At 40.1% G+C, this 27,304-nt stretch overlaps 1 protein-coding gene across 4 annotated transcripts in view; it reads left to right on the top strand.

Moving 5' to 3' along the window:
* The window catches only part of LOC128664153 (BH3-interacting domain death agonist), a 125,157-nt gene that overhangs the window by 87,955 nt on the left and 9,898 nt on the right, over positions 1 to 27,304 (top strand). For all 4 annotated transcript variants that reach the window (XM_053718881.1, XM_053718882.1, XM_053718880.1 and 1 more), the window contains one exon: positions 261 to 394. In XM_053718881.1, coding sequence (XP_053574856.1) covers positions 261 to 394 — 134 coding nt within the window. The remainder of the gene's footprint in view (positions 1 to 260; positions 395 to 27,304) is intronic.

Here is a 27,304-nt window from a genome sequence, read left to right as displayed (position 1 = left end):
TTTACAGTATACTGTCCCTTTAATAGGACCATAAACATACAAGTCAACCTTACCTTCCCCCTCAAGCAAGCCCATTTTTTAATGTATTTTTAATTGAAAAAGGCTGGTGGTACAGCCAATCAAATGTTGTACCACCAGCCCCAAAGGCTATAACAAGAACATGATGCTGCTCTGCTTTATTATCAAATCTCAGCATACAGTGTCATGGAATTTATTAAAGATCTTGTGTGGAACCAGCTAATCTTATTCTGTACTAACAGATTCAGAGGATGATGTGTACCGTGCGATAGGTGCTCAGCTGGCCAGGATGGGGGATGAAATGGACAGCCACATAAGTCAAGAAGTGGTGAACAGGCTGGTTACTGAGCTCCTCAATAATTCTCTAACTGAAGAGGTGAGTGTTACTAAGAGCTGTGTCAGGTGTGATATCGGAAGTGAAAATGTACACAGACTTTATGGTTGTTTGCATAATTGTATTATTTGACTTTTTAGTAATGATAAGAAACATTCTAGATGCCTGAAAATGTGTAGTGTAATATCACTTTAAATGGACACTAAAGTAAAAATAAAATGTCATGATTCAGACAGTAATTTTTAGCAACTTTCCAATTGACTTCTTTTTGCATTATCATTTTATATGCACACTTTTTACGGCATCAGCTTCTACTCAGCATGTGCAAGAGTTCACAGGATATACATATGAGTCTGTGATTGGCTAATGACTCTCACATAATACAAGGGGACCAACAAAAGGAATACATTTCACATGTATCAGAAAAATAATCTACTGTTCATTTGAAATTAAGAAAAAGTGATATTGCTTTACCTATTTACTATCCATTTATTAAAGGGACAGGAAACCCTAAAAGCTTCTTTTTTTGATAGAACATTATTTAAACAACTTTCCAATTTACTTCTATTATCAAATTTGCTTTATTCTCTTGTTATTCTTTGCTGAAGGAACAGCATTGCACTACTGGCAGATAGCTGAACACACCTAGTTAGCCAATCACACGAGACAAATGTGTGCAGACACCAAACAGCAGCAGCTCCCACTAGTATATGATATGTGCATATTATTTTTTTAGCAAGGGATACCCAAAGCACATTTAACAATAGAAGTTAATTTAAAAGTGTCTTAAAATTACACCCTCTATCTGAATCATGCAAGTTTGATTTTGACTTTCCTATTCCTTTAATTATGCAATTTTGATATATATTTAATGTTCCTTAAAGTTAAAGGGACAGTCTACACCAGAATTTTTATTGTTTTAAAATATAGATAATCCCTTTATTACCCATTTCCCAGTTTTGCATAACCAACACAGTTATAATAATACACTTTTAACCTCTGTGATTATCTTGTATCTAAGCCTCTGCAAACTGCCCCTTTTTTCAGTTCTTTTGAGAGACTTGCAGTCTAGCCAATCAGTGCCTAAGCACAGTGTTATCTATATGAAATATGTGAACTAACACCCTCTAGTGGTGAAAAACTGTTAAAATGCAATCTGAAAGAGGTGGGCTTCAAGGTCTAAGAAATTAGCATATGAACCTCCTAGGTTAAGCTTTCAACTAAGAATACCAAAAGAACAAAGCACAATTGGTGATAAAGGTAAATTGGAAAATTGTTTAAAATGACATGCTCTATCTGAATCAAGAAAGTTTATTTTGGCCTAGACTGTTCCTTTAAGAGAAGCTGGCAAGGAAGACGTGAATAAACAGAGACCAGAAATTCCAATATTAGTTATTAATGAAACCTTGAAAAAACAGTTCTTCCTATCTGTTTTAAATCTGAACTTGTATTATTTGGCTTTGTCCCAGGTTTAAAATATATGCTATGTCTTCTGCTTGTTGACTGTTCTACTAATTCACCAAACCTTTAGTCAAATGTAATTTTACATTATTCCAAGTGTTTTTCTTACTTTATTTTATAGTGCAGTTCATTTCTTTTCCATAAACTGAACCCATTAAAGGGGGAACTTCAAACATCATTAAATAGTTAGAATTTTCAGTGAAAGATAACACTAATATAATGACCCATCCTAAACATTTTAGGGCCCAATTCTCTTAAGCTCCCTGGTCTAAGGAAATTATGTTAGTCTCATCAGTACTGCAAGGTCCCTCAAAACATTTAGAAAGGCAGATTTTAGCTTGAGAGCTGTTTATCTCTATAAGAAGGCTCTAGAGTAGCGGACCTATTCAACAGAGGGCCCTGGTGCAAAAAATATTTTGGCCCCCCAAAGGGATTTTAGTAGTAAACAATAGCAATAATATACATGCTGCGCTTTATAATAATTTTAGGTAAAGGCACTAATAAAAGGCTCCCTGTACATGCCTATGTATAGACAGGCTGTTATGGGCCCCCTCCAGCACTTGGGCCCTGGTCCCACTATGGTAGTTCCGCCCCTGAGGCTCTGGATGTGAATGTGAGACAAATACATTAAACAAAAATGCTCAAAAAAGTTTTTGTTTTCTTGATTTCTCTCCATGCTGATACGTTTTTGATAATTGGGCCCCTTGTGAGGACATATTGATATAACACTGCTCATTTGTAATCAAAACCTTCTGCATGTCTTAGGTTGCCACACCTCCTTCCATGTAGCTCTCCTCTTCGGCTGGCTTGTTACATTTCTCTATTTGGAGTTAGGTATTGAGGAATGTTGTAGCTTAAGGGTTTGTCTACAAAGATGGAAAAAGAAGAATTGTGACCCTTCTCAGTACAGCATGCTACAACTGCAAGGGAACATCAACTTGCTGACCTCCTTGAGGGTTGCTCTCCACAGCATTCCCTGGGTAGAACCTATAAGAACATCAATTATGGCAACTGTGATTCTGTGCAACCATGGGGCATTATTGGGAGAAGGGACCATTATTACATTAATTATTAGTGGACCTTAAAGGGAAAGCATAGGTTTACCATATTTCTTTCATGCAAGTGGCAAGAGTCCATGAGCTAGTGACGTATACATTCCTACCAGGAGGAGTCAAAGTTTCCCAAACCCCAAAATGCCTATAAGTACACCTCCCATCTCACTCATACCTCAGTTTTACAAAATTTGCCTCCTTTGGAGGTGGTGAAGCAAGATGTGCTTGATTTTCTTCTGTAATAGGCGCTTCTAAGCGTTTTGAAGCCCAATTCCTCTCAAAGTACAGTGTTTGTCTGAGGGATGTGAAGGGAGTATTGCCTGATGTTGCCATGTTTTCACCTATGGGAAATCTATTCTAGGGCTCTCTGTAATCGGTCGCAGGTATTCATCTGCTGCCTCCCTTTATAGATCAACATTATACTCTACCATTACCTCTGCTGATATGTTTCAGTACTGGTTTGGCTGTCTGCTATATGTAGATGGGTGTCTTCTGGTAAGTATATATCTTTTTTTAAGACAAGCTTAGCTATGTTTGGGTCTTTATATTATAACGTTTTTAATATATATGGTATATATTTGCCATGAGTCAGGTCTGTGTATATTTCCCTTTGCAGTCTAACAGTTTCAGCATGGAAATTATGTTTATGGGAGAATTTAGGTATTTTTTTCTTACCTGGGGTTCCAGTTAGTTGTAACTTGGAGTCTGTTTTTCAAAATTTTTGTGGGCAAACTAGGATCGCGATGACCCAAAATGCTACTTTTTATTGGTGCAAAGTTGCGACTGTCATGACGCGAGTCGTGTCATTTCTTGCGTCTTTGTTGATGCAATTGTTTTGGTGCAAAGTTGTGCCTGTTATGACATGATTTGCGTCATTTCATTGTGTTAGCTTTGGCGCCAAAAGTTTTTACTTCTACACTTGCTTCATCTTTGTTTGCGTCATTCTTGGCGCCAAAATTTCTTATATTAAATGGACACTCAATCAAAATTAAACTTTCATTATTCAGATAGTGCATGCCATTTTAAACAACTTTCCAATTTACTTCCATTAACAAAATGCGCACAGTGTTTTATATTTAAACTTTTTGAGTCACCAGCTCCTACTGAGCATGTGCAAGAATAAGCGTATATGCATTTGTGATTGGCTGATGGCTGTCACATGGTACAGGGGGAGTTGAAAAAGACATAACTTTTAAAATTGTCTGGAAAAAAATCTACTGCTCATATGAAGTGTTATTGCATTGTCGTGTTATCTTTCATTTGTTGATTATACAAATCTACTGTGTTGACTGGTCCTTTAAGTCTCTCCCTCTTTTGCTCGCTGCTCTCATTTGTTTAAAGAGGGCTATGATGTTTGCTTTTGATTTTACTTTTGTATAAGAATTTTATCAAAAGCATTTTTTTCCCATTCCTGAAACTGCTATTTTGAGAAAATTGGATATTTTGTTAAAATTGTATTTTTTATTTTTTTGTTACATTTTGCAAGATGTCTCAAACTGATCCTGCCTCTGATGTTACTGTAGGAACTAAGCTGCCTGAACACAATTCTACCAAGGCTAAGTGTGTTTGTTGTAAATTAGCTGATCTTATTTATTCAGCTCAAATATGTGTCACTTGTTATGACAAATTATTACATTCTCATAATGTTTCTATAAGTACAAATACATCTACTGTTATTCCTTCACATTCTAATGTACATGGTATTCCTGCAGATATGAAAAATTATATTGCTGCAGCCATAGAGAAGGCTATGACTGCTATTCCGCCTTCAAATAAATGTATAAGGTCTTTCCAAACTTCTCATAAATCTGATGAAATTTGCATTGACCGACAGCATACTGAAGTATCCTCTGCTGATGAGGATCTCTCTGGCTCAGAGGATCCGGCATCAGAGACTGAAATTGACAAATCTTTTTTTCTTTTTAAGATTGAATATATATTGTGCTTTATTAAAGGAAGTATTGTTTACTGTGGGTATTGAGGAGTCTAGTCCTCTTGATAACAAGACTAGTAATTGTTTGAATTCTGATTTTAAAATTTCTGAGATTACTCCTGAGGTTTTTCCTATTCCAGATGCTATCTCTAATATGATTACTAAAGAATTGTCTAAGCCTGGTACTTCTTTTAACCCTTCTTCTAGGTTTAAGAAGCTGTATCCTTTACCTGTAGCCAATTTAGAGTTTTGAGAAAAAGTCCCTAAGGTTTATGGGGCTATTTCCATTCTTGCCAAACGTACTACTATTCTTATGGGAGATAGTACTTCTTTTAAGGATCCTTTAGATAGGAAGATTGAATCTTATCTTAGAAGAACATATTTACATACTGGTTATATTCTTAGACCTGCTATTTCTATGGCTGATGTTGCTGCTGCTTCATCTTTTTGGTTGGACAGCTTAGCACAGCAGTTATCAGATCCTGAACTGTCTAGCATTGTTCTTTTACTTCTACATGCTAATCATTTAATTTGTGATGCTATATTTGATGTAATTAAAATTGATATTAAATTAAGCTATTCTAACTAGAAGAGCTTTATGGCTTAAATCTTGGAATACTGACATGGTGTCTAAATCTAGATTACTATCTCTTATCATTTCCGGATAATAATTTTTTTGGTTCTCAATTGTATTCTATTATCTTCATTATTACTGGGAGAAAGGGAGTTTTTCTGCCCCAAGATAAAAAATCTAAGGGTAAGTTTAAAGCTCCCAATAATTTTCGTTCCTTTCATCAGAATAGAGAATAAAAAAAAACTCTCCTTCTGTCATGAATACCTCATGATTTAGCTGCCAAGGGGTAAATTCTCTTAAGTCTGTGAGCTAAAAAACATTTGTTTTTTCAAGAAGAACTGTGTCCTGTGTTTGTGTTTCCTTTGAAATGCCAGGCCCCTTCATAAATCCTGTGTAGTATACAGGAACAGACCTTTATGGCTCAAACTGTCAGCATTATGCAAAACAGTGCCTCAGTCACAGAAACTGATAAGGTCAATAAAGGGACATGGGTATAATGTATATCTGTGTTTAACACTGTTATGGCATTAAATGAAGGTAAATATGACAACCCTGTCATATTTGATATCAAACTGTAATTTGCACAATGTAACCAAGAGATTGCTGCTTATATGAAAATAGATTTACCTAGCAGAAATTATAATAGATTTACCTAGCAGAAATTATAATGGGTTTTATAATTTTAGGCAAAGATTAGTTTATTGAAGGTCATAAAAACTAGGGGGGTTTTAGCCCCTGCCCAGGGGGGTGTGGTCAGGCAACTTGATCTCTGGAAAATATGTATAAGAATCTTGTGTTTTAACAGTAAAATTGTTCATTCTACATGGGAGACTGCTACAGCGTGAGTGACCATCTTCTTTTGCTCATCTTCCAGGGGCAGACTTATAAGCTAATTTGGACGATATCTTGGTACTAGCTCAATCTTTTAATTTCGCAGAATCTCACACAAACAACTAGTGTGGTTTCTTCAAAGACATGGTTAGGGGATCAATTTACAAAAGAGTTTCTTGATTCCTCAGACAAGGGTCACCTTTTTAGGTTTCCAGATAGATTCAATGTCCATGACTCTTTCTCTAACAGAAAAAGAGACAAAGTTGGTTTTAGCTTATCTAAACCTTCAGTCTCTATCATTCCCTTCAGTGACTAATGTGCATGGAAGTTTTAGATCTCATGACTGCAGCATAGGATGCAATCCCCTTTGCTCATTTTCATATGAGACCTTATGACCTCCTTCAGGCTTGGCCTCTATTGAAGAGAGAACTTTACATTAGTTTTCAGACAGACAATTTCACAACAGTGACATATAGCAATCATCAAGGAGGAACTCACAGTCCTTCAGCAATAAAAGAAGTATCTCGGATACTTTCTTGGACAGAATCCAACTCTGCTCATCAAACAACATGTTATGTGCAATAATACCTAAAAATTGAAAGAGCATTTTATTCCCAATAGTTGAGGGGTTTGAGTGAGACATTCGAATATAATATCAGCATTCGACATTAACCAGATTGATATATTGTGGATACATTTGAATCGTCTACTAGGACACCTCTATTCCCCAATAGGAGGTTTTCACCTTTTTACCTGATATTATTTGACCCTACAGAAGACCCCTATGTGCTGGTGTCATTTTGACATACCCAATTAACAATATTACACCCCTACCTTGGTACTTATATTTATCATTTCATTTAGTACAATTGAGGCTAATAACCACAGTCTGACTGGTGGTCATTTAATTATTAGCCATTCAACAAGTAAATCTTTTTATCTGCAACAACCAGAAGTGCCGCCTCTGTGTTTTTAATTTTTAGGGTTGTTTTGTTTCCCTGTTTTTTATAATTTATCAATAAAAGTTAAGTTTTATACGACTCTAACCTGACACATCAATATATTCTCTTTTTGCTACCACTTTAGGTAATAAAATGTAGGTTGTTGAGTGCTATTCATGTACATTCTTTTTCAGTCTTGTACTGAATTCTTTTTGCATAGCAATTCTGTGTAATGTACAGCACCCGTCCTGGGATTAGTTTTTGAATATTTAACCCATATTTAGGGTCCTATTTAACAGTAAGTAAACAAAAGGGCAACAACCTTGGTAGTGCCATCGTTACTTATTTCTAGTTCTTGAGAATCCAACTCTTGTCAAACTTCTGCGATTCATATCCCAGGTGTTGACAATTGGGAAGCGGATTATCTCAGCTGTCAGACTTTACATCCGGGGGAGTGGTCTCTCCATCCAGATGTGTTTTTCCATCTTGTACAGATGTGGGGTCTTCCAGAAATAGATCTGATGGCCTCTCGTCTAAACAAGAAGCTTTCCACATATCTTTCCAGGTCCAAGGATCCTCAGACGGAGATGGTGGATGCTTTAGCAATTCCTTGGTTTTACCAACCTGCTTACATTTTTCTGCCTCTGGTTTTTCTTCCAAGGGTGATCTCCAAGATTATAATGGAACAACCTTATGTGTTTCTGATAGCACGAGCATGGCCTCAAGGGTTTTGGTATGCAGATCTTGTCCAGATGTCCAATTGCCAGCCTTGGCCACTTCCTTTAAAGCCAGACCTTCTGTCTCAAGGGCCCTTTTTCCATCAGGATCTCAAATCTCTAAATTTGAAGGCATGGAAATTGAATGTTTAGTGCTTAGTCGTAGAGGTTTCTCTGACTCAGTGATTAGCACCATGATACAGACTCGTAAGTCTGTTTCAAGGAAGATTTATCATCGGGTTTGGAAAACCTATATTTCATGGTGTTCCACTCATGATTATTCTTGGCATTCTTTCAGAATTCCTAGGATTTTACAGTTTCTTTGGGATGGTTTGGATAAAGGGTTGTCTGCAAATACTTTGAAAGGACAAATCTCTGCTCTTTCTGTCTTATTTCATAGAAAGATTGCTAAGCTTCCTGATATTCACTGTTTTGTTCAGGCTTTGATTCATATCAAACCTGCTATTAAATCTATTTCTTTAACAAAGATATGACGAGTCCACGGATTTCATCCTTACTTGTGGGATATTAACCTCCTGCTAACAGGAAGTGGCAAAGAGCACCACAGCAGAGCTGTATATATAGCCCCTCCCTTCCCCTCCACCCTCAGTCATTCTCTTTGCCTGTGTTATACTAGGAAGAGGTAAAGTGAGGTGCTAGTTTTATTTTCTTCAATCAAGAAGTTTTTTATTTTAAATGGTACCGGTAAGTACTATTTTCCTCAGTGGGTTATGGAAGAAGATTTCTGCCCTGAGGTCTTAGAAGTTGTAACTAAGATCCACGCTGGTTCCCACAAGACTTCTGAAGGTAACACATGAGACATTTTCAGTGTGGAGACCGGTTTCATGCTACAAGCAGCATTAAGGTATGTACAGCCTTTTATTTCTGAAGAGACTTGATATATCAGAACTGGCTGGCATTTATTTCCCTATATGGAAATGGGGTAAGCAGTAGACCTGTTTCACAGAAGGGTGTTACTGGAGTCCCTTGTTATTATTTTTTATTTCTGACATAAGGGCATGATATGACACTCTGGGAGAGGCATAAGGACTTTTAATCATTAAGCTGTTAAACGATTAAGTTATTTTTTTATATGTCCAGCATGACTTGCTGGGATGTGTTTGGGGTGTGTTTTGTGTTCCACTTAGCTGTATGATAAACCGCTTCTCATGCCGTTGTGTTTGGGCCTACTCCAACTTCGGCCAGATGCGGGGCTTGTCTTTGAGTGCTCAGATGCGCACTTCCTTCTGACAGAGGAGCAGCAAGCAGTAACTCTGGTTGCTCCTGGACAGTAGTCTTTGGCTTGGAGTGTTGGCTATTCATTCTGAAGTACCCTGGGGGCAGGTAGGCTCCACAGCAGTGCTGTAGCGAGGTGCAGAGGGTGTTTTCGTGTAAACTGATATAATTTTTCACTTTAGAGCCTTATTTTTCACCTTTCTCATAGGGTGCAATAATTTTTGGGTATACCAATTAGTTTTAGTGAATTTTGGTAACAAATTAACGTTATTTAAGCAGTTTATGAAAAATTGTTCACTTTTTCTTTCTTAAAGGCACAGTACACGTTTGTCAAAGTTTTATTTAAAACAATAAATAAATTGTTTAAACGACTTTTGTGGCTATTATTTGTCTGTTTAACATGTCTGACATTGAGGATTCTCATTGTTCTATGTGTTTAGAAGCTATTGTGGAACCCCCTCTTACATTGTATACCTCTTGTACTGAAAGGGCCTTACATTGTAATGACCATATTTTAGGTCAAGTAAGTGTGCCTAAGGATGATTCTCAATCTGAAGAGAATCAAGTTATGCCATCCAATTCTCCCCAAGTGTCACAACCTTTAACGCCCACACAAGTGACGCCAAGTACTTCTAGTGCGTCTAATTCTTACTCTGCAGGAGATGGCTGCAGTTATGTCAACTACCCTTACTTATCTAAATTACCAGTGTTGCAGGGTAAACACAGTAGGTCAGGTATTAATGTAAATACTGAATCCTCTGATGCTTTATTGGCTATTTCCGATGTACCCTCACAGTGCTCTGAGTTGGGGATCAGGGAATTGCTGTCTGAGGGAGAAATTTCAGACTCAGGGAATGTGTTACCTCAGACAGATTTGGACGCTATGTCCTTTAAATTTAAGCTTGAACACCTCCGTCTGTTGCTTCGGGAGGTCTTAGCGACTCTGGATGATTGTGATCCTATTATGATACCACCAGAGAAATTGTGTAAGATGGACAAATATTTAGAAGTGCCTACTTATACTGATGTTTTTCCGATTCCTAAAAGAATTTCGGAAATTATTAAGAAGGAATGGGATAGACCAGGTATACCATTTTCTCCCCCTCCTACTTTTAAGAAAATGTTTCCCATATCAGACACCATTCAGGACTTGTGGCAAACGGTCCCTAAGGTGGAGGGAGCTATATCTACCCTGGCTAAGTGTACAACTATACCCATTGAGGACAGTTGTGCTTTCAAAGACCCTATGGATAAAAAATTAGAGGGTCTCCTAAAGAAATTGTTTATTAATCAGGGTTTTCTTTTACAACCTACTGCTTACATTGTTCCAGTAACTACTGCAGCAGCTTTTTGGTTTGAAGCACTGGAAGAGTCCCTGAAGGTTGAGACTCCGTTAGATGGCATTTTGGATAGAATTAAGGCTCTCAAGTTAGCTATTTCTTTTATTACTGATGCCGCTTTTCAAATTGCTAAATTAGCGGCGAAAAATGCAGGATTTGCTATTTTAGCGCGTAGAGCGTTGTGGCTCAAATCTTGGTCTGCTGATGTGTCATCAAAACATAAGCTTTTAGCTATTCCCTTTAAAGGTAAGACCCTATTCGGGCCAGAATTGAAGGAAATAATTTCTGACATTACAGGAGGTAAAGGCCATGCCCTACCTCAGGATAAGTCTGTTTAGATGAGGGGTAAACAGAATATTTTTCGTTCCTTTCAGAATTTTAAGGGAGGACCTTCTACTTCCTCTTCCTCCACAAAGCAGGAAGGGAATTTTACCCAATCTAAGTCAGTCTGGAGACCCAACCAAAATTGGAATAAAGGTAAATAATCTAAGAAGCCCGCTGCTGCTACTAAGACAACATGAAGGGGTGGCCCCGATCCAGGACCAGATCTAGTAGGGGGCAGACTTTCTCTCTTTTCCCAGGCTTGTACAAGAGATGTTCAGGACCCCTGGGCACTAGAAATAGTGACCCACGGTTATCAGTTGGATTTCAAGGATTTTCTCCCAAGAGGGAGGTTTCATCTTTCAAGATTATCTGCAGACCAGATAAAATGAGAGGCGCTCTTACGCTGTGTAAAAGACCTTGTTACCATGGGAGTAATTTGTCCAGTTCCAAAATCAGAACAAGGACAGGGGTTTTACTCAAATCTATTTGTGGTTCCCAAAAAAGAGGGTACTTTCAGACCCATCTTAGACCTCAAGTGTCTAAACAAATGTCTCAGAGTCCCATCATTCAAGATGGAGACTATACCAACAATTTATCAATATATGACTACCGTGGACTTGAAGGATGCTTACCTTCATATTCCTATCAACAAGGATCATCATCAGTTTCTAAGGTTTGCCTTCCTGGACAAACATTATCAGTTTGTGATTCTTCCCTTCGGGTTGGCCACAGCACCCAGAATCTTCACAAAGGTTCTAGGGTCTCTTTTGGCGGTTCTCAGACCGCGAGGCATAGCAGTGGCGCCTTATCTGGATGATATTCTAATTCAGGCGTCAACTTATGAACTGACAAAATCTCACACAGACATAGTGTTGTCTTTCCTGAGAACTCACGGTTGGAAGGTGAACATAGAGAAGAGTTCACTTGTTCCACAGACAAGGGTTCCTTTCTTGGGAACTCTGATAGACTCGATAGCCATGAAAATATTTCTGACAGAGGTCAGAAAATCAAAGATTCTAAATACTTGCCAAGCACTTCAGTCCATTCTTCGGCCATCAGTGGCTCAGAGTATGGAGGTAATTGGATTAATGGTAGCGGCAATGGACATTGTTCCGTTTGCTCATTTTCATCTCAGAGCACTGCAACCGTGCATGCTCGGACAGTGGAATGGGTATTATGCGGATTTATCTCCTCAGATAAATTTGGATCAAGAGACCAGAAACTCTCTTCTTTGGTGGTTGTCGCCGGATCATCTGTCCCAGGCGACTTGTTTCCGCAGACCCTCGTGGGTGATAGTGACAACGGATGCCAGCCTTCTGGGCTGGGGTGCAGTTTGGAACTCCCTGAAGGCTCAGGGTGTTTGGACTCAGGTGGAGTCTCTTCTTCCAATCAATATTCTGGAACTGAGAGCAATATTCAATGCACTTCAGGCATGGCCTCAGTTGGCTTCGGCCAAATTAATCAGATTCCAGTTGGACAACATTACGACTGTGGCATATATCAATCATCAGGGGGGAACAAGGAGTTCCTTAGCGATGATAGAAGTATCCAAGATAATCCGTTGGGTGGAGGCCCACTCTTGTCATATGTCAGCGATCTACATTCCAGGAGTAGAGAACTGGGAAGCAGATTTTCTAAGTCGACAGACTTTTCATCCAGGGGAGTGGGAACTTCACCCGTAGGTATTTGCCTCATTGACTCTCAGATGGGGCAGACCGGAATTGGATCTGATGGCATCTCGACAGAATGCCAAGCTTTCAAAATACGGATCCCGGTCAAGGGATCCTCAGGCCGAACTGATAGATGCCTTGGCAGTGCCTTGGTTGTTCAGCCTATCTTATGTGTTTCCACCGTTTCCTCTCCTCCCACGCGTGATTGCTCGAATCAAACAGGAGAGAGCTTCAGTGATCTGATAGCGCCTGCGTGGCCACGCAGGACTTGGTTTGCGGATCTAGTGGACATGTCCTCTCTACCACCGTGGAAAATTCCATTGAGACAGGACCTTCTAATTCAAGGTCCTTTTCAACATCCAAATCTAATTTCTCTGCAGCTGACTGCGTGGAGATTGAACGCTTGATTTTATCGAAGCGAGGATTCTCTGATTTGGTCATCAATACTTTGATACAGGGTAGAAAGCCTGTCACTAGAAAAATCTATCATAAGATATGGCGTAAATATCTTTATTGGTGTGAATCTGTGTCTTTTCTCCAAGAAGGATTGGAGAAAGGGTTATCAGCAAGTTCCTTAAAGGGACAAATTTCAGCTTTGTCAATTCTGTTTCACAAATGTTTGGCAAATGTGCCAGATGTTCAGTCTTTTTGTCAGGCTCTATCTAGAATTAAGCTTGTATTTAGACCCATTACTCCTCCCTGGAGTTTGAATTTAGTTCTTCGAGTTCTTCAAGGGGTTCCTTTTGAACCCATGCATTCCATAGATATCAAATTGTTATCTTGGAAAGTTCTGTTTTTAGTTGCTATTTCCTCTGCTCGAAGAGTTTCTGAGCTTTCAGCGCTACAGTGTGATTCTCCTTATCTCATTTTTCATTCTGATAAGGTGGTGTTACGTACCAAACCTGGATTCCTTCCTAAGGTTGTTTCAAATAAGAATATTAATCTGGAAATTGTTGTTCCTTCCTTGTGTCCTAACCCTTCCTAGAAGAAGGAGCGTATGTTGCATAATTTGGATGTGGTCCGTGCCTTAAAGTTTTACTTACAGGCAACTAAGGATTTCCGTCAATCATCTTCATTATTCATTGTTTATTCTGGAAAGCGTAGGGGTCAGAAAGCTACGGCTACCTCTCTTTCTTTTTGGCTGAGAAGTATCATTCGCCTGGCATATGAGACTGCTGGACAGCAGCCTCCTGAAAGAATTACGGCTCATTCTACTAGGGCTGTGGATTCCACATGCATCTGTTGAACAGATTTGTAAGGCTGCGACTTGGTCGTCCCTTCACACTTTTTCCAAATTTTCCAAATTTGATACTTTTGCTTCTTCTGAGGCTATTTTTGGGAGAAAGGTTCTTCAAGCAGTGGTGCCTTCCGTTTAGGTTCCTGTCTTGTCCCTCCCTTTCATCCGTGTCCTTTTGCTTTGGTATTGGTTTCCCACAAGTAAGGATGAAATCCGTGGACTCGTCATATCTTTGTAAAAGAAAAGTAAATTTATGCTTACCTGATAAATTAATTTATTTTACGTTATGACGAGTCCACGGCCCACCCTGTTCTTTTTAAGACAGTTTTTCTTTATATATTTTGTAAACTTCAGTCTCCTCTGCACCTTTTAGCCTTTCCTTTTCTCTTCTTATACCTTCGGCCGAATGACTGAGGGTGGAGGGGAAGGGAGGGGCTATATATACAGCTCTGCTGTGGTGCTCTTTGCCACTTCCTGTTAGCAGGAGGTTAAAATCCCACAAGTAAGGATGCAATCCGTGGACTCGTCATATCGTAAAATAAATTAATTTATCGGGTAAGCATAAATTTACTTTTCTCCTCCTTGGAGTCTCAATTTGGTATTGAAGATTTTACAGGCTTCTCCTTTTTAGCCTATGCATTCTCTGGATATTAAATTACTTTCTTAAAAAGTGTTATTTCTTTTGGCTATCTCTTCTGCTAGAAGAGTTTCTGAATTATCTGCTCTCTCTTGTGAGTCTCCTTATCTGATTTTCCATCAAGATAAAGCTGTTTTGCGGACTTTGTTTAAATTTTTGCCTAAAGTTGTGAATTCTAACAACATTAATAGGGAAGTTGTTTTTTCTTCCTTGTGTCCTAATCCTAAGAATACTCTTGAAAGATCTTTACATTCTTTGGATGTGGTAAGATCTTTGAAATATTATGTTGAGGCTACTAAAGATTTCAGAAAGACTTCTAGTCTGTTATTTTTTCTGGTTCCAGAAAAGGTCAGAAAGCCTCCGCCATTTCTCTGGCATCTTGGTTGAAACTTTTGATTCACAAAGCTTATTTGGAGGCGTGGCAGTCTCCACCTCAGCGAATTACAGCTCATTCTACTAGATCAGTTGACACTTCTTGGGCTTTCAAGAATGAGGCTTCGCAACAACTTGGTCTTCTTTGCATACATTTACAAAATTTTACCATTTTGATGTGTTTGCTTCTTCGGAAGCAGCTTTTGGTAGAAAGGTTCTTCAGGCAGCTGTCTCAGTTTGATTCTAGTGCCTTTGATTTTATTTTATTTTTAAATTTTTAAGAAAACAATATTATTTTTGGATTTAATTTCTCAACGGATATAGCTGTTTTTTCTTGGGTATTATATCCTATACGTCACTAGATCATGGACTCTTGCCACTTAAACATAATTTTTGTAGGAACTTACCTGATAAATTCATTTCTTTCATATTGGTAAGAGTCCATGAGACCCACCCTATTTTTTGTGGTTATGATATTTTTGTATAAAGCACATTATTTTTCCAGTTCCTCTTTTTGTATGCTTTTTACTCCGTTTTTATTTTACACCTCACTGCTTGGCTATATGTTGAACTGAGGTGGGAGGTGTATTTATAGGCATTTTGGGGTTGGGGAAACTTTGCCCCCTCCTGGTAGGAATGTGTATCCCATACGTCACTAGCTCATGGACTCTTGCCAGTATGAAAGAAATGAATTTATCATGTAAGTTCTTACATAAATTATGTTTTTCAGATCATTGTGCATCATGGGAATAGTAGATTAATATGATAGCTTCCCCTTCTGAAAATAAAGATTTCTTTATACTGATGCTCTGTATAGTCCTCTGCTAATGACCTCAAAACTCTCCTTCCTAGAGAAAAAAAAAGCGTCACAGTATTGTTCTTCAATTGCACCCCGCCCGATCACACATTCACTTCAATGTAGTGTACACTTCAATGTAGCGTACACTTCAATGTAGCGTACACTTCAATGTAGCGTACTCCCCTGCTAGATAAAGCTGCCGTCTGCTTTATCCAGTGCAGGAACACTCTACATTGTATTGGACAGTGTGATTGAGTGGATAATGGTTGAAGAACAACCCTGTGATGCGTTTTCCACAGGCCGACAGCAAGTACCACTTATTCTAGAAGCAATCTTCTCCTAGGTCTGGTGCTCTATAAATGTTATTTTTTTTTACACAATTCCTCAGTCCATGAGGCCTATTTATCAAGCCGTTAACTGTGCTGCATTTGCCGGCACCAATACGCTTGCCTAACATCACCTAACATCGCGGCCACGGACCTGAATACGCTCTCCTTATTTATAAAAAAAAAACGGTCAAAAAGCTGCGCACCAAGTACGGGGCGATGAGCAGTGGACTGTTGTTAACTAACAGTCATTGATCTTGCTGCTATTTGGCTTTTTCCCAACTTTATTTATAGCCTGTCACTAAACACCGCCACTAAACTAAAATTTCTTTCATGTAATTAGCAAGAGTCCATGAGCTAGTGACGTATGGGATATACATTCCTACCAGGAGGGGCAAAGTTTCCCAAACCTCAAAATGCCTATAAATACACCCCTCACCACACCCACAAATCAGTTTTACAAACTTTGCCTCCTATGGAGGTGGTGAAGTAAGTTTGTGCTAGATTCTACGTTGATATGCGCTCCGCAGCAGGTTGGAGCCCGGTTTTCCTCTCAGCGTGCAGTGAATGTCAGAGGGATGTGAGGAGAGTATTGCCTATTTGAATGCAGTGATCTCCTTCTACGGGGTCTATTTCATAGGTTCTCTGTTATCGGTCGTAGAGATTCATCTCTTACCTCCCTTTTCAGATCGACGATATACTCTTATATATACCATTTCCTCTACTGATTCTCGTTTCAGTACTGGTTTGGCTTTCTACTACGTGTAGATGAGTGTCCTGGGGTAAGTACGTTTTATTTTCTGTGACACTCTAAGCTATGGTTGGGCACTTTTATATAAAGTTCTAAATATATGTATTCAAACATTTATTTGCCTTGACTCAGGATGTTCAACGTTCCTTATTTCAGACAGTCAGTTTCATATTTGGGATAATGCATATGAATAAATCATTTTTTCTTACCTTAAAAATTTGACTTTTTTGCCCTGTGGGCTGTTAGGCTCGCGGGGGCTGAAAATGCTTCATTTTATTTCGTCATTCTTGGCGCAGACTTTTTTGGCGCAAAATTTTTTTCTGTTTCCGGCGTCATACGTGTCGCCGGAAGTTGCGTCATTTTTTGACGTTTTTTTGCGCCAAAGGTGTCGGCGTTCTGGATGTGGCGTCATTTTGGCGCCAAAAGCATTTAGGCGCCAAATAATGTGGGCGTCTTTTTTGGCGCTAAAAAAATATGGGCGTCACTTTTGTCTCCACATTATTTAAGTCTCATTATTTTGTGCTTCTGGTTGCTAGAAGCTTGTTCTATGGCATTTTTTTCCCATTCCTGAAACTGTCATTTAAGGAATTTGATCAATTTTGCTTTATATGTTGTTTTTTCTATTACATATTGCAAGATGTCCCACGTTGAAGCTGAGTCAGAAGATACTTCTGGAAAATCCCTGCCTGGTGCTGGAGCTACCAAAGCTAAGTGTATCTGCTGTAAACTTTTGGTATCTGTTCCTCCAGCTGTTGTTTGTACTGTTTGTCATGACAAACTTGCTAATGCAGATAATATTTCCTTTAGTACTGTTACATTACCTGTTGCTGTTCCGTCAACATCTAATACTCAGAGTGTTCCTGATAACATAAGAGATTTTGTTTCTAAATCCATTAAGAAGGCTATGTCTGTTATTCCTCCTTCTAGTAAACGTAAAAAGTCTTTTAAAACTTCTCATTTTTCAGATGAATTTTTAAATGAACATCATCATTCTGATACTGATATTGGTTTTTCTGATTCAGAGGATTCTGTCTCAGAGGTTGATGCTGATAAATCTTCATATTTATTTAAAATGGAATTTATTCGTTCTTTACTTAAAGAAGTCCTAATTGCATTAGAAATTGAGGATTCTAGTCCTCTTGATACTAAATCTAAACGTTTTTAAATCTCCTGTAGTTATTCCAGAAGTTTTTCCTGTCCCTGGTGCTATTTCTGAAGTAATTTCCAGGGAATGGAATAATTTGGGTAATTCTTTTACTCCTTCTAAACGTTTTAAGCAATTATATCCTGTGCCATCTGACAGATTAGAATTTTGGGACAAAATCCCTAAGGTTGATGGGGCTGTCTCTACTCTTGCTAAGCGTACTACTATTCCTACGGCAGATGGTACTTCCTTTAAAGGGACAGTTTACTCAAAAATTTTCTCCCCTTTAATTTGTTCCCAATGATCCACTTTACCTGCTGGAGTGTATTAAATTGTTTACAAGTAGCTCCTTTACCCTTATATTGGCATTTGAAATAGTTGATTTAGCATGTGGTATCCCCACCTATTCTGAAAGTTTGTGGCCGCGCGTACCAGCTATAGATAAGCTTTGTAAACGCAGCCAGCAGAAGAAATTACACTTCCAGTGGGATATAGCAGAGATAAGGTAATAAAATGTTGATTTTCCATTGTTCTCAAAGTACTGGTGATTGTTTTAAGGACAGATATAAGATAAGGAAGCAGGTATATGTATACAATGTGATACAGTAATGAGATCTGATTATACCTACAAGCTCAACCCATTTTATTAGGTTGTGGCTTCAAAACACAAAATCACAGCTTTAATATACACAAATAAGCCTTAAAAGCTAATTTTCATACATTTTTTACTCTGCAGTTGGTAAAAGAAGCAATTGTAAACACATTAAGGGAAAAACTATTTTACAGTATACTGTCCCTTTAAGGATCCTTTAGATAGGAAAATTGAATCCTTTCTAAGAAAAGCTTACTTGTGTTCAGGTAATCTTCTTAGACCTACTATATCTTTGGCGGATGTTGCTGCAGCTTCAACCTTTTGGTTAGAAGCTTTAGCGCAACAAGTAACAGATCATAATTCTCATAGCATTATTATTCTTCTACAACATGCTAATAATTTTATTTGTGATGCCATCTTTGATATCATTAGAGTTGATGTCAGGTATATGTCTCTAGCTATTTTAGCTAGAAGAGCTTTATGGCTTAAAACTTGGAATGCTGATATGTCTTCTAAGTCTACTCTGCTTTCCCTTTCTTTCCAGGGTAATAAATTATTTGGTTCTCAGTTGGATTCTATTATCTCAACTGTTACTGGAGGGAAAGGAACTTTTTTACCACAGGATAAAAAATCTAAAGGTAAATTTAGGTCTAATAATCGTTTTCGTTCCTTTCGTCACAACAAGGAACAAAAACCTGATCCTTCATCCTCAGGAGCGGTATCAGTTTGGAAACCATCTCCAGTCTGGAATAAATCCAAGCCTTTCAGAAAACCAAAGCCAGCTCCCAAGTCCACATGAAGGTGCGGCCCTCATTCCAGCTCAGCTGGTAGGGGGCAGATTACGTTTTTTCAAAGAAATTTGGTTCAATTCCGTTCACAATCTCTGGATTCAGAACATTGTTTCAAAAGGGTACAGAATTGGCTTCAAGATAAGGCCTCCTGCAAAGAGATTTTTTCTTTCCCGTGTCCCAGTAAACCCAGCGAAGGCTCAAGCATTTCTGAAATGTGTTTCAGATCTAGAGTTGGCTGGAGTAATTATACCAGTTCCAGTTCTGGAACAGGGGCTGGGGTTTTATTCAAATCTCTTCATTGCACCAAAGAAGGAGAATTCCTTCAGACCAGTTCTGGATCTAAAAATATTGAATCGTTATGTAAGGATACCAACATTCAAAATGGTAACTGTAAGGACTATCCTGCCTTTTGTTCAGCAAGAGCATTATATGTCCACAATAGATTTACAGGATGCATATCTGCATATTCCGATTCATCCAGATCACTATCAGTTTCTGAGATTCTCTTTCCTAGACAAGCATTACCAGTTTGTGGCTCTACCGTTTGGCCTAGCTACAGCCCCAAGAATTTTTACAAAGGTTCTCTGTGCCCTTCTGTCTGTAATCAGAGAACAGGGTATTGTGGTATTTCCTTATTTGGACGATATCTTGGTACTTGCTCAGTCTTCACATTTAGCAGAATCTCATACAAATCGACTTGTGTTGTTTCTTCAAGATCATGGTTGGAGGATCAATTTACCAAAAAGTTCATTGATTCCTCAGACAAGGGTAACCTTTTTAGGTTTTCAGATAGATTCAGTGTCCATGACTCTGTCTTTGACAGACAAGAGACGTCTAAAGTTGATATCAGCTTGTCGAAACCTTCAGTCACAATCATTCCCTTCGGTAGCTTTATGCATGGAAATTCTAGGTCTTATGACTGCAGCATCGGACGCGATCCCCTTTGCTCGTTTTCACATGCGACCTCTTCAGCTCTGTATGCTGAACCAGTGGTGCAGGGATTACACAAAGATATCTCAATTAATATCTTTAACACCGATTGTACGACACTCTCTGATGTGGTGGACAGATCACCATCGTTTAGTTCAGGGGGCTTCTTTTGTTCTTCCGACCTGGACTGTAATTTCAACAGATGCAAGTCTGACAGGTTGGGGAGCTGTTTGGGGGTCTCTGACAGCACAAGGGGTTTGGCAATCTCAGGAGGTGAGATTACCGATCAATATTTTGGAACTCCGTGCAATTTTCAGAGCTCTTCAGTCATGGCCTCTTCTAAAGAGAGAATCGTTCATTTGTTTTCAGACAGACAATGTCACAACTGTGGCATACATCAATCATCAAGGAGGGACTCACAGTCCTCTGGCTATGAAGGAAGTATCTCGAATTCTGGTATGGGCGGAATCCAGCTCTTGTCTAGTTTCTGCGGTTCATATCCCAGGTATAGACAATTGGGAAGCGGATTATCTCAGCCGCCAAACGTTACATCCGGGCGAATGGTCTCTTCACCCAGAGGTATTTCTTCAGATTGTTCAAATGTGGGGACTTCCAGAAATAGATCTGATGGCCTCTCATCTAAACAAGAAACTTCCCAGGTATCTGTCCAGATCCAGGGATTCTCAAGCGGAAGCAGTGGATGCATTGTCACTTCCTTGGAAGTATCATCCTGCCTATATCTTTCCGCCTCTAGTTCTTCTTCCAAGAGTAATCTCCAAGATTCTGAAGGAATGCTCGTTTGTTCTGCTGGTAGCTCTAGCATGGCCTCACAGGTTTTGGTATGCGGATCTTGTCCGGATGGCCTCTTGCCAACCGTGGACTCTTCCGTTAAGACCAGACCTTTTGTCGCAAGGTCCTTTTTTCCATCAGGATCTCAAATCCTTAAATTTAAAGGTATGGAGATTGAACACTTGATTCTTTGTCAAAGAGGTTTCTCTGACTCCTTGATTAATACTATGTTACAGGCTCGTAAATCTGTATCTAGGGAGATATATTATAGAGTCTGGAAGACTTATATTTCTTGGTGTCTTTCTCATCATTTTTCCTGGCATTCTTTTAGAATTCCGAGAATTTTACAATTTCTTCAGGATGGTTTGGATAAAGGTTTGTCTGCAAGTTCCTTGAAAGGACAAATCTCTGCTCTTTCTGTTCTTTTTCACAGAAAGATTGCTAATCTTCCTGATATTCATTGTTTTGTACAAGCTTTGGTTCGTATAAAACCTGTCATTAAGTCAATTTCTCCTCCTTGGAGTTTGAATTTGGTTCTGGGGGCTCTTCAAGCTCCTCCGTTTGAACCTATGCATTCGTTGGACATCAAATTACTTTCTTGGAAAGTTTTGTTCCTTTTGGCTATCTCTTCTGCCAGACGAGTTTCTGAATTATCTGCTCTTTCTTGTGAGTCTCCTTTTCTGATTTTTCATCAGGATAAGGCGGTGTTGCGAACTTCTTTTAAATTTTTACCTAAGGTTGTGAATTCTAACAACATTAGTAGAGAAATTGTGGTTCCTTCATTGTGTCCTAATCCTAAGAATTCTAAGGAGAGATCATTGCATTCTTTGGATGTTGTTAGAGCTTTGAAATATTATGTTGAAGCTACTAAGAATTTCCGAAAGACTTCTAGTCTATTTGTTATCTTTTCCGGTTCTAGGAAAGGTCAGAAGGCCTCTGCCATTTCTTTGGCATCTTGGTTGAAATCTTTAATTCATCATGCTTATGTCGAGTCGGGTAAAACTCCGCCTCAAAGGATTACAGCTCATTCTACTAGGTCAGTTTCTACTTCCTGGAAGTTTAGGAATGAAGCTTCGGTTGATCAGATTTGCAAAGCAGCAACTTGGTCTTCTTTGCATACTTTTACTAAATTCTACCATTTTGATGTGTTTTCTTCTTCTGAAGCTGTTTTTGGTAGAAAAGTACTTCAGGCAGCTGTTTCAGTTTGAATCTTCTGCTTATAATTTAAACTTTATTTTGGGTGTGGATTATTTTTCAGCGGAATTGGCTGTCTTTATTTTATCCCTCCCTCTCTAGTGACTCTTGCGTGGAAAGATCCACATCTTGGGTAGTCATTATCCCATACGTCACTAGCTCATGGACTCTTGCTAATTACATGAAAGAAAACATAATTTATGTAAGAACTTACCTGATAAATTCATTTCTTTCATATTAGCAAGAGTCCATGAGGCCCACCCTTTTTTTGTGGTGGTTATGATTTTTTTTGTATAAAGCACAATTATTCCAATTCCTTATTTTTTATGCTTTCGCACTTTTTTCTTATCACCCCACTTCTTGGCTATTCGTTAAACTGATTTGTGGGTGTGGTGAGGGGTGTATTTATAGGCATTTTGAGGTTTGGGAAACTTTGCCCCTCCTGGTAGGAATGTATATCCCATACGTCACTAGCTCATGGACTCTTGCTAATATGAAAGAAATGAATTTATCAGGTAAGTTCTTACATAAATTATGTTGTTTAACCCCTATCCCGCCGCTCCCGGACCCATGCCGCAACTAAATAAAGTTATTAACCCTATCCCGCCGCTCCCGGACCCTGCCACAACTAAATAAAGTTATTAACCCCTATCCCGCTGCTCCCGGACCCCGCCGCAACTAAATAAAGTTATTAACCCCTATACCCCTGCTCCCGGAGCGCACCGCAACTAAATAAAAGTATTAACCCCTAAACCCCTGGCCTCCCACATCACTACCACTTACTAATCCTATTAACCCCTAAACCGAACAACCCACTAACTTTACATTATAATTACCTCATCCCTATCTTATAATAAATTTATACTTACCTTTAGAATTAAATTAAACTATTAATTAACCTACCCTAACTATTATACTAAAAATACATTAAATTATATTAAACTATTAATTAACCTACCCTATTATACTAAAATTACATTAAACTATATAAAACTACTAATTAACCTACCCTAACTATTATACTAAAATTACATTAAACTATAGTAAACTATTAATTAACCTACCGTAACTATTATACTAAAATTACTTTAAACTACAAATTAAATTAACTATACTATATATTTAAAAACTCAACCCTACTCAAATTATTTAAAGCTACTATTAAAAATGACTAAGTTACAAAAAAATAACAACTTTGTTACACAAAATAAAAAACACTAAATTACACAAAATAAAAAATAAATGATCAAATATTTAAACTAATTACACCTAATCTAATAGCCCTATGAAAATAAAAAGCCCCCCCAAAATACCCCCCCCCAGCCTACAATAAACTACCAATGGCCCCACGACGGATGTCTTGAAGATGGAGCCGCTCCGCGCCGGATGGATGAAGATAGAAGATGCCGTCTGGATGAAGACTTCTGCCGGCTTCGCTGAGGACTTCTGCCGCTTCATTGAGGATGGATATCCGGTCTTCAAAAACTGTAAGTGGATCTTCGGGGGTTAGTGTTAGTTTTTTTTAAGGGTTTATTGGGTGTGTTTTAATTTTAGATTAGGGGTTTGGGCTGAAAAAGAGCTAAATGCCCTTTTAAGGGAAATGCCCATACAAATGCCCTTTTCAGGGCAATGGGGAGCTTAGGTTTTTTTAGATAGGTTTTTATTTGAGGGGTTGGTTGTGTGGGTGGTGGGTCTTACTGTTGGGGGGTATTTGTATTTTTTTTTACAGGTAAAAGAGCTGATTTCTTTGGGGCAATGTCCCGCAAAAGGCCCTTTTAAGGGCCATTGGTAGTTTATTGTAGGCTATTTTTTTATTTTTTTTTGGTGGGGTTTTTTTAAATTTTGATAGGGCTACTAGGGTTGATTAGTTTAAATATTTGATCATTTATTTTTTATTTTGTGTAACCTAGTGTTTTTTATTTTGTGTAACAAAGTTGTTATTTTTTTGTAACTTAGTAATTTTTAATAGTAGATTTAAATAATTTGAGTAGGGTTACTAAGTTTTTAAATATATAACACTAGTTGCAGTACAGCGGTCCCACCCCTTGCTCTCTCTCTATCCCCCCTCTCTTTTGATCTCTCTTTCTTTCCTCTCTCTCCACTCTCTTTTACTCTCTCTCTTTCCCCTCTCTTTTACTCTCTCTCTCCCCCTCTCTTTTACTCTCTCTCCCCCCTCTCTTTTACTCTCTCTCTCCCCCCTCTCTTTTACTCTCTCTCTACCCCCTCTCTTTTACTCTCTCTATCCCCCCTCTCTTTTGCTCTCTCTATCCCCCCTCTCTTTTGCTCTCTCTATCCCCCCTCTCTTTTACTCTCTCCTCCTCTCTTTTACTCTCTCTCTCTCTCTCTCTCTCTCTCTCTCTCCCCCCCCCCTCTCTTTTGCTCTCTCTCTCCCCCTCTCTTTTGCTCTCTCCCTCCCCCTCTCTTTTGCTCTCTCTCCCTCTTTTGCTGTCTCTCTCCCTCTCTTTTGCTGTATGTCTCCCTCTCTTTTGCTGTATGTCTCCCTCTCTCTCTCTGCCCCTCTTTTGGTGTCTCTCTCCCTCTCTTTTGCTCTCTCTCTTCCCCCCTCTCGTTTGCTCTCTCTCCTCTCGTTTGCTCTCTCTCCTCTTGTTTGCTCTCTCTCCTCTCATTTGCTCTCTCTCTCCTCTTGTTTGCTCTCTCTCCTCTCGTTTGCTCTCTCTCCTCGTTTGCTCTCTCTCTCCTCTCGTTTGCTGTCTCTCTCCCCCTCTCTTTTGCTATCTCGTTTGCTCTCTCTCCTCTTGTTTGATCTCTCTCCTCTCATTTGCTCTCTCTCCTCTCATTTGCTGTCTCTCTCCCTCTCTTTTGCTCCCACAGTTAGACATCCTTGTCAAGACAATACTGTAGGACAGAATTTTTAAATGTGGAACAAACTCTTGGGAAAATTCTTTAAAGAGACAGGAGGTATTGAACACCAGAACTGTCCCAGGAATATTGGGACAGTTGGCAAATATGACATACTAGTCCTAAAGCCCGTTCACACTGGCCATTTTTTGCAGTACAGCGGTCCCACCGCTTGCTCTCTCTCTCCCCCTCTCTTTTGTGCTCTCTCCCCTTCTCTTTTGCGCTTTCTCTCACTCCACCTCTCTTTTGCTCTCTCTCTCCCCCTCTCTCTTTTGCTGTCTCCCTCCCCCCTCTCTTTTGCTCTCTCTCTCCCCCCTCTCTTTTGCGCTCTCTCCCCCTCTCTTTTGCGCTCTCTCCCCCTCTCTTTTGCGCTCTCTTCCCCCTCTCTTTTGCGCTCTCTCCCCCTCTCTTTTGCGCTCTCTTCCCCCTCTCTTTTGCGCGCTCTCCCCCCTCTCTTTTGCGCTCTCTCCCCCCTCTCTTTTGCGCGCTCTCCCCCCCTCTCTTTTGTGCTCTCTCCCCCCTCTCTTTTGTGCTCTCTCCCCCCCTCTCTTTTACGCTCTCTCCCCCTCTCTTTTACGCTCTCTCCCCCCTCTCTTTTACGCTCTCTCCCCCTCTCTTTTGCGCTCTTTCCCCCCTCTTTTGCGCTCTCTCTCCCCTCTCTTTTGCGCTCTCTCCCCCTCTCTTTTGCGCTCTCTCCCCCCTCTCTTTTGTGCTCTCTCCCCCCCTCTCTTTTGCGCTCTCTCCCCCTCTCTTTTGCGTTCTCTCCCCCCTCTTTTTTGCGCTCTCTCCCTCTCTCTTTTGCGCTCTCTCCCCCCTCTCTTTTGTGCTCTCTCTCCCCTCTCTTTTGCGCTCTCTCCCCCCTCCCTTTTGTGCACTCTCCCCACTCCCTTTTGTGCACTCTCCCCCCCTTTTGTGCACTCTCCCCCCTCTCTTTTACTCTCTCAATCCCCCTCTCTTTTGCTCTCTCTCTCTCTCCCATCTCTTTTACTCTCTTTCTCTCCCCTCTCTTTTACTCTCTCTCTCTCCCCCCTCTTTTTTGCTCTCTCTCTCCCCCTCTCTTTTGCTCTCTCTCTTCCCCTCTCTTTTGCTCTCTCTCTCCCCCCTCTCTTTTGCTCTCTCTCCCCCCTCTCTTTTGCTCTCTCTCTCCCTCTTTTGCTGTCTCTCTCCCTCTCTTTTGCTGTCTGTCTCCCTCTCTTTTGCTGTCTGTCTCCCTCTCTCTCTCTCCCCCTCTTTTGGTGTCTCTCTCCCTCTCTTTTGCTCTCTCTCTTCCCCCCTCTCTCTTCCCCCCTCTCGTTTGCTCTCTCTCCTCTCGTTTGCTCTCTCTCCTCTCGTTTGCTCTCTCTCCTCTCGTTTGCTCTCTCTCCTCTCATTTGCTCTCTCTCTCCTCTCGTTTGCTCTCTCTCCTCTTGTTTGCTCTCTCTCTCCTCTCATTTGCTGTCTCTCTCCCCCTCTCTTTTGCTATCTTATTTGCTCTCTCTCTCCTCTCGTTTGCTCTCCCTCCTCTTGTTTGCTCTCTCTCTCTCCTCTCATTTGCTCTCTCTCCTCTCATTTGCTGTCTCTCTCCCTCTCTTTTGCTCCCACAGTTAGACATCCTTGTCAAGACAATACTGTAGGACAGAATTTTTAAATGTGGAACAAACTCTTGGGAAAATTCTTTAAAGAGACAGGAGGTATTAAACACCAGAACTGTCCCAGGAATATTGGGACAGTTGGCAAATATGACATACTAGTCCTAAAGCCCATTCACACGGGCCATTTTTTGCAGTACAGTGGTCCCACCGCTTGCTCTCTCTCTCCCCCTCTCTTTTTTGCTCTCTCCCCTCTCTTTTGTGCTCTCTCCCCCTCTCTTTTGTGCTTTCTCTCACTCCACCTCTCTTTTGCTCTCTCTCTCTCCCCCTCTCTCTTTTGCTGTCTCCCTCCCCCCTCTCTTTTGCTCTCTCCCCCCTCTCTTTTGCTCTCTCTCCCCCTCTCTTTTGCGCTCTCTTCCCCCTCTCTTTTGCGCTCTCTTCCCCTTCTCTTTTGCGCTCTCTTCCCCCTCTCTTTTGCACTCTCTCTGCCCTCTCTTTTGCGCTCTCTTCCCCCTCTCTTTTGCGCTCTATCCCCCCTCTCTTTTGCGCTCTCTCCCCCCTCTCTTTTGTGCTCTCTCCCCCCTCTCTTTTGTGCTCTCTCCTCCCTCTTTTGTGCTCTCTCCCCCCTCTTTTGTGCTCTCCCCCTTCTCTTTTGCTGTCTCTCTCCCCCCTCTCTTTTGCTGTCTCTCTCCCCCCTCTCTTTTGCTTCCTCTCTCCCCCTCTCTTTTGCTGTCTCTCTCCCCCCTCTCTTTTGCTGTCTCTCTCCCCCCTCTCTTTTGCTGTCTCTCTTCCCCCTCTCTTTTGCTGTCTCTCTTCCCCTCTCTCTTTTGCTGTCTCTCTCCCCTCTCTCTTTTGCTGTCTCTCTTCCCCTCTCTCTTTTACTCT

Source organism: Bombina bombina, chromosome 6, assembly GCF_027579735.1.
Source record: "Bombina bombina isolate aBomBom1 chromosome 6, aBomBom1.pri, whole genome shotgun sequence".
Lineage (NCBI taxonomy): Eukaryota > Metazoa > Chordata > Amphibia > Anura > Bombinatoridae > Bombina > Bombina bombina.
Note: the sequence above shows the minus strand (reverse complement) of the source record. Positions and strands in the feature narration are given on the sequence as shown.